We start from the raw sequence: 12,666 nt of genomic DNA, 5'->3' as shown, positions 1-12,666 counted from the left end.
CAATGGGTTCATGGGGACAGTTAGGTCGGGATAAAAATGAACTAAAGCTAAAGTGAGAATACAAAGGAATGTAAAAGTTGTGAAATGCAGGGCTGTAGGACATCCCCAGTAGATCAGGTTATGCTAATGAAGTGAGAGAAACGGAATCAATTTCACAGATGACATACCAGCAGAACGTAACACATCCTTTCTTAGCATGATGTTTCTATTTCTCTAGCCAGTTTGGATTTCCATATACTGTGCTTAATCTGTCTCCTTGGAATCTAATCCCCAAACCTATTCTCATCCACCTTGCAGCAGACTAAATAGATGTAGCAATGGCAGTTTTAGATGGGGTTCTGAGGCATGGATCCATCATTTTGGGGGGGAAAATCATTCCTTCTTATTCAAAAAAAATTGGGTGACATTGATGTTCTATAATTGAGCTCTCTCAATCATTTCTATTGCTGATTTGTTGGCTGTAGGATGGGCCAGTGGACATAGCAAATCCAGAATAATGAAGAATATATGGGAAAGATGAGGAATTAATTCCAAGACTGATGGTGTCTAAGCTGAATTATTGACTTGCTGACTGAACAATGTTGTAATTGAAGGCTACAGATAATCTTATCTCCTTCTATTGGGCCAGTCCTTCTAAAGCTGTGCCTTACCAGATTTCCTACTCAGAAGTTTCTGATCCACTAGATGCTAATGACAAGGCATTGCACCGTCATGACAAGTTCCAAGGGCATCTGTAGGGTTTTTGTATGAATTAAAGTATTCCCTAATGACAAGTTATTTTACAAAAAAAAATTATACCGAGTGCTTCTGATCTTGAACATGACCTTTGGACTAGATGGGAAGGCTTGTCACAGTAATGAAACCATTGCATCCTCACCCTTCAGTGAGGGTTCAGCAAATAAACGACTAAACTACAAATCACTACCACAAATTGGAACACCATAAAGCAGCAGAGAAACAAGTAGTTCCTAAGGCATTTATGAGAAAGAAAGTGTACATGCAGAAAAGCATGGGGTAAATAATCACACTGAGTATTAAAAGGTGGAGATATTTTAGAACAGGGGTGCACGAAATAAAAGGCAGAGGAAGATTGGTTAAAAACAAGATGAGGCAAATAAGCTGAAGAGATACACTGATAACAACTATTTAACACTGAAGTGGTAATATGTGTATAATGCTGGGTGCTGTTAACTGCCACTTGGACAATAGGCAAAAAAAAGAAAGGAATTATTCAGACTGCTTCACTCCATGAAGGCAAAAATATTAAATAACCTCATATTTTGCTTGAAGCTTGATACTCTGTCATCAACCCTACTGGCTCTGCCCCTGACACAAATTTCACTTTGCTAAGACAACAGGTCAATATCCCAAACAACATCTTGCTCAACAGTTAAAAAAACTGCAGATGCTGAAATTTTGTAATAAAAACAGAAAGTGCTGGTAATACTAAGCAGGACAGTCAGCATCTGTGGAGAAAGAAACAGGATTAATGTTTCAGGTCAATGACCTTTTATCAGAACCTAATGCTCGAATGGCACGGCCAGAAATCCTGAACCATGTACCTGAGACTGCAACTCCCCACACAGACTTCATAACAGACAGAAGCTACATAGGGACTGGCTATTTTCTCATTGGAAGAGAGAAAAGGGCAACTGACTTAGCATGTTAATGAATATGACAATAATAATTCTCAATAAAATTCCTATGGCCTAGAAATTACTGTGCACCTTACAGGATGCATACAAATGGCGTTAATGCAGAGAAACAGGATTGTTTTCTTTGCTAACCCAGCCCATCAAAATTCATTTGTGATCGAGGACTGAAATTATGCCATCTGGTGCACTTCTTACCCAAATAGGCTCAGGGATTTAGCCACAGGCCAGGCAGGTTGGGGGTGCAGAGGAGGGGTTCACTGGAGCTAATCACATTGGTGGGTGCCTAGAAATTAGGCTAGCCATGGAGATCAAAGGGTCAGGGAGTCTGGTTGTGGAAATCAGAAGGTAAAGGAATCAGGCCCTGGCCCTGGCATGTCATGGACATCAGGAAAGGGAGCGCAGGCAGTTATAGAGGTATGGAATCAGATAACCCTGCGACATGGTTGAAGGGCAGGAGATCAGGAATCAGGAGCACCAGCAGTGGGAAGAGATGTGTTTCATCTTGAGGTGCAGGGAGAACATGGGCCTCAGACTAAGGGGTTGGGGGTGACAGGAAAATGTTGAGGGTCTAGGTAAGAGAAAGGCAAGGTGGATGGTGGTCATTTTCTCACTTACCCCAGGCCTCCCAGCTCAATACTGCAGCACTAACAACTATACTCCTGAGAGTGCCCTCTGACAGGTACCCCAAGATCAACGTGGTCCAAGTTCCCCTGTAACATTCCAAAAGCAATGCTGCACGCGGAATGACATCATCACACATCCCAGGCATGGAAGTCATGTCAAGGTCACAAGATTGTGACCAAAAAACAAGCACTATGCAATTAAATTTCAAGCCACATACCTTATTTTGCTGGGGAAAGGGATGAAACAAAATTGAATCCTCACCACCCACCCACCCCAAATCTCTCTCACCCCTGCACCTCTCCCATGAGGGATCTGCAGGGGGCCCTGGGTAGAAGTACACAGTGGTTACTTTATTGTACTTGCACAAAGCTGAAGCTCACCATGGCAAGAAGAGAAATTGAATTCAATGTAAATTTGGCCATTTGATGTTGGCTTCCAGGAAATAAGCTACCAGACCGACATGACATAATCTACCTCAGCCACGAATATACTCACAACCCTTACCTAGTCAGGGTTGCATGTCCACATTAGGAATATAGCTCTTAATGCCCTTCTAACAAGATGTAAACATTGGTGACAAGTTCAACTATAAGTGTCTGCCAAGGCTCATATCAAGGATAGCCTGACAGTGGCTTAAGTACAAACTTGGAGCAGTAAGCAGTTTGGACCTTTAAGCCTGCTCCACCATTCAATAACAGCATGGCTAATCTGACAGCATGCTCAAATCCAGTCCTGCCCACCCAAAGTAACTTTTGCCCCATTAGTATCTACCTACTTCTGCCTTAGAAAAATTCAAGGATTCAGCTTTCATCACCCTCTTGAGGCGAGTTCCAAAGGCACACAAATCTCATTGAGAAAGAATTCTGTCTCATCTTTATCTTAAAACAGATGACCCCTTTGATTTTAAAGTGATCGCTCATTCTAAATTCTTCCAAAACAGGAAACTTCCTCTCCACATCTCCCCTACCAGGACCCCTCACAATTTTGTATGTTTCTAGCTTTACACATATGCTATAAAACATGTAGTTTTACACATATACTGTAAACTTTCCCTTCATTCCATTTTATGCCTCACTCCTGTTCTGGGGAAGTTTTTGCCCTTAAGGATAACTCCTGGATCAATTCAGTGCTCCAATTACAAGTGTTCCTGTACCTCAAACAGAATTCAGGTCTGATTTAGAAAACCCCAGTCTTGTCGATTTGCCAGAGAGCAGCATTTACCTGTGCAAACACAGCTTTTTGGGCAGTGGATACTCTGATGGCTTGTTGGTGGGAGCTTGTGGAAGGCGGTCCTTGCACTGTTATACCTGCCATAGAACCACCAGGTCCATGCTTTACAGAGGCCTGAGGAACTGACTGGCCAACCAAAAATGTGCCCTGAAAGTAGAAAGGCTGCAGTCAGCAAAAACAATTTGAATGTGAGGAATCCAACTTCTAACATGATGAGAAAACATCCCAGAAATTGGGCTTAAATTTTCACACTTCCAAGGTAAAAGAAGATTTATTTTACTGATCAGCCAAGAAAACATATGACTACAGTCATTGTCAAGGGACTATGGAAGTTCTTCTTACAGGAGAAAAAGTTACAGGAAGATTTACAAAGTGTTCAAAATCATGGTAGGAGAAACTGTTTCCACTGGGTGTGGTGTCAATTAGCAGAGGAAATAAATCTAAAATAAATTGTAAAAGAAGAATGGGGAGACCTGAAGATTTTACTTTTCACTGAGCAAGTTGTGACTGTATGAAAGGGTGGTGCAAGCACATTCAATGGTATCTTTCAAAATGAAGAAATTCCCAGGCTATTATGAAAGTGATTTTAATCAGGTGGTTCTTTCAAAGAACAGTCACAGGCAGGATGGGCCTGCCTTCTGTGCTGTTTCATTCCATCTACCTTTCTGTGTCAGGCCAATGCTGTAGACACTTGTTGCTCACTCTACATATGAATGGAAGATGACATTTGAGCAGATATAATTTCAGATGAAATACTTCATATATGAATATCTTCTAAAACTTCTACCTAAAAAAAACCTGACATTTCAAGGGTATGCATTTCAGGTTCTGGAAGTCAGTGGCTTCATTTCAGGTTCTGGAAGTCAGTGGCTTCATTCCAACTGAAGGCTGGTGTGGTATATCTGCTTGCATAGGCCATTCAGCTCCCTGAAGCGGTTCTGCCATTCAATTAGATTGTGATTGATTGGTACTTCAACTTCACTGAATTGTTTTTGTTCCACAGCCCTTGATACCCTTGCTTAACAAAGATCCATCTTGGTAAAGAGGGGGCAAAGGAGATTCACTGGGATGCTGCCTGGAAAGAAGCAGTTCAGTTATGGGGAAAAGACTAGCTAGGTCTGTTTTCCCTGGAGCAGAGGTGGTTAAAGGTGGATATAATTTTGAGGTATATAAAGTTATGAGAGATATAGATGGGGAAAAGTTTCCTGCAGTTTACCCTAATATCGGAGGTAGATAAAACTAGAGGACGTAGATTTAGGATAAGGGGCAAGAGATTTAGAGGTGATCTGAGGGGGACTTTTTTCAGCCAGAGAGCAGTGAGTACCTGGAATACACTGCAGAGTCGCTAACAGCATTTAAGAAGTGTATAGTCAAGCATTTGATTTGCCTATGTCAATCAAGCAAGCTCTAAGGGCTGAAAGGCATACTTCTGTTCCTAGGTTAACCACCTACATACAATAGTCCTAATAAACCTAAAGCCCTTTTGTTGTCATGTGCCCATCTAGTTTCTTCCTCAATGAACTTCAACCTAAGTGGATGTGGATGGGAGACAGTTTCCTAGGACTGACCTGAGGCGTCTGCTTGAGGATGTATGAGGTGTAGCCCAGTTGCTGTGGTAACCCACCAACCACAGTGCCCTGAATGCTGCCAGTCGTGCTCGGTGAGGTCCCCTGAACCTGATGCCCTGCTAAACAAACAATGCCACATGATTAACCTCAACCAAAATCAAATGAGAAATTGCTCAGATACATAGTGAGCAGTAAAGATAAATGACAAGGTTGTAACTATATATTTTCTGAATGAGTATTCTTGTTGTTGGGTTTGGATTAAAGATAATCACTGCTGTTATACTCATTTAAAAGGGACTTCTCAGATTCCTATTCAGTGAAAGTGTTTTAGCAAGGAAATCATTCATTCCAGATTGCATTTCCCACCAATCCCCACCTGGAGGATCACTTGAAAGCGCATTATACACTGAACAGCAGGGTTTTGTCTGTACAGGAAGGCTAGACAACCCAGAGTGAAGAAATCTAAACACTTGTATGACATGAATGCTCACTGGCCATGGAGATGACACAATAAAGGAATCCACCATTTTTGTTACAATTGTACAGGGTATTAGGGAGGTCATACCTGGAGCATTATACATAGTTTTGGTCCCCTTATCTAAAAAGTATATAGTAGCATTGGAGGCAGTGCGAAGGAGATTCACCAAGCTAATTCCTGGGGTGAGAAGATTGCCTTTGAAAAAGAGAGGCTAAACATGTAGGTCCATAGTCTTTGAAGTTTAAAAGAATGAGTGAAGACCTTATTGAGACAGACAAGATCCTGAGAGGGGCAGTGACAGGGTAGATGCTGAGTTGTTTTCACTTGTAGGAAAATCTCGAATGAGAGGACAGAGCTACAAGAAAAGGGGGTAATTTAGAAAGGAGATGCGTAAAAATTTCTTTTCACAGAGTGGTGCATCTCTGGAATTCTCTTCCCCAAAGGGTTATGGAGGCTGGATTATTAGAGGTATTTAATTGGAGGTAGATACATTTTTGAAAGATTGGAGAATTGAGGGCAATTGGAACTGGCACAGAAGAGAGGTTGTGGCTGGGGATAGGTCTGCCGTGATCATATTGAATGACGGGGGAGGTTTGAGTGGGCAGCCAACTTAGTCCTGCTTCTCTTTGCAGATGTTCTTGTGTTCTTCACATGTAGCACTGGACAGAGCAGATCTGCAAAACTAAGTGAATTGAGGAGGGGCAATATATCTCTGAAATGAAGGGCAGTAAAACTGTGAGTTGAGGGCAGTAAAACTGTGAACCAGGAGGCGCAGTAAAACTGAACTGAGGAGGCGCGGTAAAGCTGTTTTAATTTGAAAGGAACAGTAATGCTGCCTTTGTTTGTGGATTGAGGGAATAAGAGTGAGTTTTTAAATCTCTGTGCTTGAACCCAATTAGGACAGATTAGGACAATTAGGATGACCTTATAGAGGTATATATAATCATGGGGGACAGAGATAAGGTGAATGGTCACAGTCTTTTTTCCAGGATAGGGGATAAAACTAGGGGGCATAGGTTTAAGGTGAGAGGGGAAAGATTTAAAGGGGACCCGAGGGGCAAGTTTTTCCACACAGAGGGTGGTGGATATATGGAACAAGCTACCAGAGGAAGTGGTAGAGTTGGGTACAATTACAACATTTAGAAAAACTTTGGGACAGGTACATGGTATTGGTATTGGTTTATCATTGTCACTTGTACTGAGGTACAGTGAAAACCTTGTCTTGCATACCGATCATACAGGTCAATTCATTACACTGTGCAGTTACATTGAGTTAGTACAGAGTGCATTGATGTAGTACAGGTAAAAACAATAACAGTACAGAATAAAGTGTCACAGCTACAGAGAAAGTGCAGTGCCATAAGGTGCAAGGTCACAACAAGGTAGATCATGAGGTCATAGTCCATGTCATCGTATAAGGGAACTGTTCAATAGTCTTATCACAGTGGGGTAGAAGCTGTCCTTAAGTCAGGTGGTACGTGCCCTCAGGCTCCTGTATCTTCTACCTGATGGAAGAGGAGAGAAGAGAGAATGACCCGGGTGGGTGGGGTCTTTGATTATGCTGGCTGCTTCACCGAGACAGTGAGAGGTAAAGACAGAGTCCAAGGAGGGGAGGCTGGTGTCCGTGATGCGCTGGGCTGTGTTCACGACTCTCTGCAGTTTCTTGCAGTCCTGGGCAGAGCAGCTGCCATACCAAGCTGTGATGCATCCAGATAGGATGCTTTCTGTGGTGCATCGATACAAGTTGGTGAGTGTCAAAGGGGACATACCGAATTTCTTTATCCTCCTGAGGAAGTAAAGGCACTGGTGAGCTTTCTTGGCCGTGGCATATACGTGATTTGACCTGGACAGGCTGTTGGTGATGTTCTCCCAAGAACTTGAAACTCTCAACCCTTTCGACCTCAGCACCATTGATGTAGACAGGTGCATGTACACCGCCCCCTTTCCTGAAGTCAATGACCAGCTCTTTTGTTGACATTGAGGGAAAGGTTGTTGTCATGACACCATAGGATAGGAAGGGTTTAGAGGGATATTAGCCAAATGGGACTAGCTAAGGTCAGTATAGTCAAGTTGGGCTAAAGGGCCTGTTTCTGTGCTGTATAGTTCTGACTCTATAATTGACATCTTCATAGAAGGTCAAATGAGCTTCCAGGTGGGTAGTGCAACTCTGCTTTCAAGTTTGATGCAAACATCTCAACAAAGAAACGGTCTGCTTTGCCATCTTACCTGCTGGATTGGCAGCCCGCAGTATGGCTCCTTGAGGTATCAACAACAGCTTGCCTTTGCCAGAGGGGTTTTTGCTGTTGGTTGTTAGGTAGAGTTTGGTCCCTGGGGGCAGATTGGCCAGGTTGGCCAGATTGGTTGCTGGAAGCTGCAGAGTGGCCATAACTAAAGAACAGAAAACAAAATGTGAAGAGTCACCAGCAAATGTTAGTACTTCATATATATTTTTCTTTACGCTTATTTAAACCATGTTGACTGCATCAGAGAATTGGATTTAATTATCTCTAACTGTGGATGGAGCTCACCTAACAGAATCAAGCACACTGCATGATTAACTGAAAGGCTGAAATAGCTTCAGGTTGTAAAATGTTTCTATTGACACCCTGCTGGAATTCTTAAAGCATACCCAGAGCACACTTTCTTTTATGTAATGGATAAGGACCTTGCGATGGAACTTCTCAATGAGTGTGCGCAGAAATACCTTGCGATGGAACTTCTCAATGAGTGTGCGCAGAAATACCAGATGGAAGTCCAAGGCTCGCACTATTCACTAACAATCTCTGTTTGAACGAATGAGAACAAAAATCATCCATACATAGACCAACATGTCAGGTAGAATCCTGAATATTCTCAAAATGAAGGGACCATATTTCCTTTACACATTAACATTCAAATTCTTTAGTTAGATTACTGTCACTACCTCACATATTGTTTATTCTAAATCTCTCTCACCCAAGCATCAGTTGCTTCTTAGAATATCTTGTACAGTAAAATCTTATTTTGGTTTTCTATTTATGAAGCTTTAGTCAATTGTGTACCTTTTATTCATGAAGCTGGAATAGGACTTTACAACTGCTTTCCAGGCCATTCTCTGGCTAATTACCACATCTGTATTCCCTGTATTTGTGATATGTGCTCATGATTATGCAGAGCTACGTACCTGCTCTGTGTTGCAGTAAATAATACCAACAGATGAACTAGAGATTAAATATTCATTTGGGTAAAGCTTGGATTAGACAAATTAAACCACTGGCCAACATTTACTAATCTTAATGAATTGAGAGAAAAAAAAGAGCTTTTAATTTTCTGTGACTGTTGCTGTATTATCTACTTAGCACTCTTTTTGTTCCATGGCTAAATGATGCCTAAACCCATTGTCAACATCCAATTTGCTTTCTTTCTCATACAGACACCATGGCATCAGCTGTATGGGGAGGAAGCAAAATGCTTAAGAGAGTGACAGTTAGGGGTGCAGGCAAATTCTATGTCACAGATACGACTCCAAGAAGGAATGTTGCCTTTCTGGTGCCATGGGTCTAGGATATTCTGGAAGGAGGGGGAGAAAAGCCAGAGGTTTTGGTCCATATAGGTACCAACACCATAGTTAGAAAGAGAGTTGAGGTCCAGTCGACAAATTTTAGGGAGTTAGGGAAGAGATAAAGCAGGATCTCAAAAAGAACTAATCACCAGATTCCTGCTGGTGCTATATACCAGTGAGTATAGAAATAGAATGATAGTGCAAATGAACGTGTGGCTAGAGAGATGATGTAGGAGGGAGGGCTTTAGATCTTGGAGCATTCAGTCTTGATCTGGGGAAGGTGGGGCTTCTGCAGGACAATCTGGTTGCATCTCAACAAGACCAGGAAGACAACCCTCTTCGGCAGGTTTGCTCGAGCTACTGGGGAGAGTTTAAATGTGTTTCCAGGTGATGGAAAGTTCAGCATTGATGTAAAAAGACAATGGATACTGATGAACAAATTCCCTTTGATAGGACTGTCAGTGACAACTTCAGTTGATGATGGTGTTTAGACTAATTGGATGCTAATTAGCCAGATTGGACCTGTGCTGTTTTTTTCCTGTACAGGACATGCCTGGGCAATTTTCCACAAGGTCTGGTACATGCCGGTTTTGAGGGCAGGTCTCCAGTATTACAGCCTATTCTGTATCCAGTGCTCTCAGCTGTTTCTTAATATCACGTGGAGTGAACCAAATTGGCTGAAGACTGGGTCCTCTTTAGCACTCTCTTGATAGACCCCACCATCATTGATAATGGGAATATTTGCTGAGCTGCCTTTTCCCATTAACTATTTAATTGCACATCACCATTCACAATTAGACAAGAAGGATTACAGAGATTTGATATGACCTGTTGGTTAGGCAGTAAAGACTTTCATAGGTAAAAATAAGAGAAATAAAATGATTTAAGATTGTATTGGAAGCATGTGCATAGCTTATCATAGCTGTGCAGAATTTAAGCAAGCATGCCAATAAGGCAGTGGCATTTTAATGGGGGACTCTAACTTATTGAAAGTACAAACAAACTTTTTTTGTGACAGAAAAGTAATGAATAGTTGGAATGTGCTCAAGATAGTTTATTACAACAAAATGTCCTAGAACTAATAAGGAGTCAGATCACATCAGACTTAATAATGAGTATGGGTCCTCCCCAGGTTAGGGCAGGGTTCCGTTCCTGAGAACTGTTCATAATGTGAACAGTTTGCAACTAGGAAATTTCATGGCAAACTGAGTTGCCTGCAGCCCTGCAACAGCCGGCAAATCCATCCTGCTGGTCCCCCAAACGCTCAATTGTATGTGCGGGCTGTACCTAAGTTCGGCATTTGTAAATTGGGGAGGACCTGTAATCAGCAGATTTAATAGAGACTTTGAAAGTGTCTGAGCATTTAGCTAATGAACATTATAACATCGTTGAGACTAATGTAGTGTTTGAAAGGGAGAAACATTGTACTACTACTAAGATACTAATTTTCAACAAGACAGCTTCCCAAAGGATGAGACAGCATCTTCACAATAAACAGAACACGTCTGTTACAGGGTAAGAAATTAGAATTTAACCTGAAGCAGTTTGTACTCGGAGGGAAAAGAGTTCTACTTGCCAAAAAAGTACCCTACCAATGTGACTGAGGAAGCAAGGAATAACATAAGACTCAAAGAAAAATTATATTACATTATAAAACATACAGATCCTAACAATTGGGAAACATACAAGTAACAACAACAGATGGCATAAAAATTGTGTCAGCAACAAAGGAAATATGAAAGGAAACTTGCAATAAATGTTATATAATGATGTAAAATTCAACATAATTGGCAATTATATAAGGAAAAAGAGGGTGGTTAAAAGGATGTTAAATGCCTAACATCCTCTGAAAACTAATACTGAATCAAGGATTGAGATTCACCATAATTAATAGCAGCAAAGAAAATAAAAGTACTGAGGAATGGCAAACCTCCAGGATTAGAAGCTTCTCAAATCAGGAACATCGAAAGGAATTAGTGAAAATATCGCACTTGACTTATAATCAACTGAAGTTCTCTTGCATTCCTTTCAATCTGAAAGTTGCACATCACTCAATTATTTAAGAAAGATGAAAGGACAACCAAGTAGTCCATAACTACTGTTATGAAATTACTGGAATCAAGAATTAAGTATGGATTGAACAAACAATTTTAAAATTTCCATATGATTAAAGAGAGCCAGCATGAGAAGAGAAAGTCATGCCTCAAAGTTAGTTGAGTATTTTTCAAGAGATGTCTAAAGCAATGGCCAAGGAAATACAAAGGGTTGTTTTTAAATAGACCTCCAGAAATCATTTGATAAAGTCTCTCATAAGATAAAATTAGCCAGAGTTGTAGCTCATGAAATTGAAGGCAAGTTCTTGACCTGGCTAGATTAACTGAGCAACAGGAAACAACAACGTTGGGAATATTGGCAGGGTCTGACACGTGGCATCCCACAGAGATTTGGTTTGGAGTTGCTGCAACTAGTTGTTAAAGTTTTCTATACAGAGACAGAGAACCGCATATTCATACTCGCTGACAACATAAAGATCAGTGTTTTTGTAAATAGAGGCATTAAATTATAGAGTGATATCAAAAGGCTGAGTGAATGGAAGGAACTATGGCAATGGATTTCAATGCAGGCATGCGAGAGTTCATTCACTTTGGATCTAAAAAGAACAAATAAATGCAGCACCAGACAAGGTTCCATGTAAAAATATTTAAATGTTATTGACAGGTGCAGAAAGTAATTAAAAGGGTTAGTATAATGCTGTATTTTTGCATACAGAGGGCTAGAATACAAAGTGTGAGAGCTCATGCCACAGCCACACAAAACTGGATTACTATGAGATCTTGCCACCACACTTTAGGAAGATTAGCCTTGGAGAATGACACCTTCTCTCTCTGAGTTAAATTACAAGGAGATAGTATACAAACTGCAGTTGTATTCCCTGAAATGTAGATGACTGATTTGATCAAAGTTTTCAAGACTCTAAGAGGAATCAATTAGATGGATAAACTCAGCCTTTTGATATCACTCTATAATTACTGCCTATTGAGTCTAGGTCCAGAACTTTCAGGGATATTCAATAAAGGTAGTATAAATTTGGAACTCTTATCTGCCAGTGACAACTAATCTGGTCAATCATTAATTTTAAATCAGGTTGATAAATTTCTGTTAACCAAAGGTATTAATTATGGGGAAAAAGCAGATAAGAGTGAGGTCACAGATCAGAGATGATTACACTGAATGGCAGGACTGACCTGACTTCACCTATTTGTAGGTCCTAATTGTATCGGATATTGTATAAGCATAACTGGTTGTCAATAATGTTTCTTATATCAGAGCTGTCATGGTCCGAGCGAAGCAGAGCTGGTCTCAAAAAGAGATTATGTTCTGTGCAAATGCACTGCCATATGCCATTTCCTCCTGTTTATTCTTGCATTCTGTGCAACATGCATGCAACCCAGCAAATAATCACAGCCATTTTCATCTGAAGTAAATAGAGCAATTACTGCACTTATAACTGCTGAAATTGGTATCAATGTAAATTATCAATGGTTATCGCTTTTTACCAGTACTTGTTTT

At 40.8% G+C, this 12,666-nt stretch overlaps 1 protein-coding gene across 6 annotated transcripts in view; it reads right to left on the bottom strand.

The window, feature by feature from the left end:
* yeats2 (YEATS domain containing 2) overlaps positions 1-12,666 on the bottom strand; it is a 119,467-nt gene that overhangs the window by 23,871 nt on the left and 82,930 nt on the right. For 4 of the 6 annotated variants that reach the window (XM_052018827.1, XM_052018826.1, XM_052018822.1 and 1 more), the window contains exons 17-19: positions 7,782-7,943; positions 5,078-5,196; positions 3,501-3,656 (exon numbers count right to left, since the gene is read on the bottom strand). In XM_052018827.1, coding sequence (XP_051874787.1) covers positions 3,501-3,656; positions 5,078-5,196; positions 7,782-7,943 — 437 coding nt within the window. The remainder of the gene's footprint in view (positions 1-3,500; positions 3,657-5,077; positions 5,197-7,781; positions 7,944-12,666) is intronic. The other 2 variants (XM_052018825.1, XM_052018828.1) reach the window with 2 other exon arrangements.

This window comes from Pristis pectinata, chromosome 6 (assembly GCF_009764475.1).
Source record: "Pristis pectinata isolate sPriPec2 chromosome 6, sPriPec2.1.pri, whole genome shotgun sequence".
In the NCBI taxonomy this organism is placed as follows: domain Eukaryota; kingdom Metazoa; phylum Chordata; class Chondrichthyes; order Rhinopristiformes; family Pristidae; genus Pristis; species Pristis pectinata.
The sequence above is the reverse complement of the archived record's forward strand: the minus strand, read 5'-3'. Positions and strand labels throughout refer to the sequence as shown.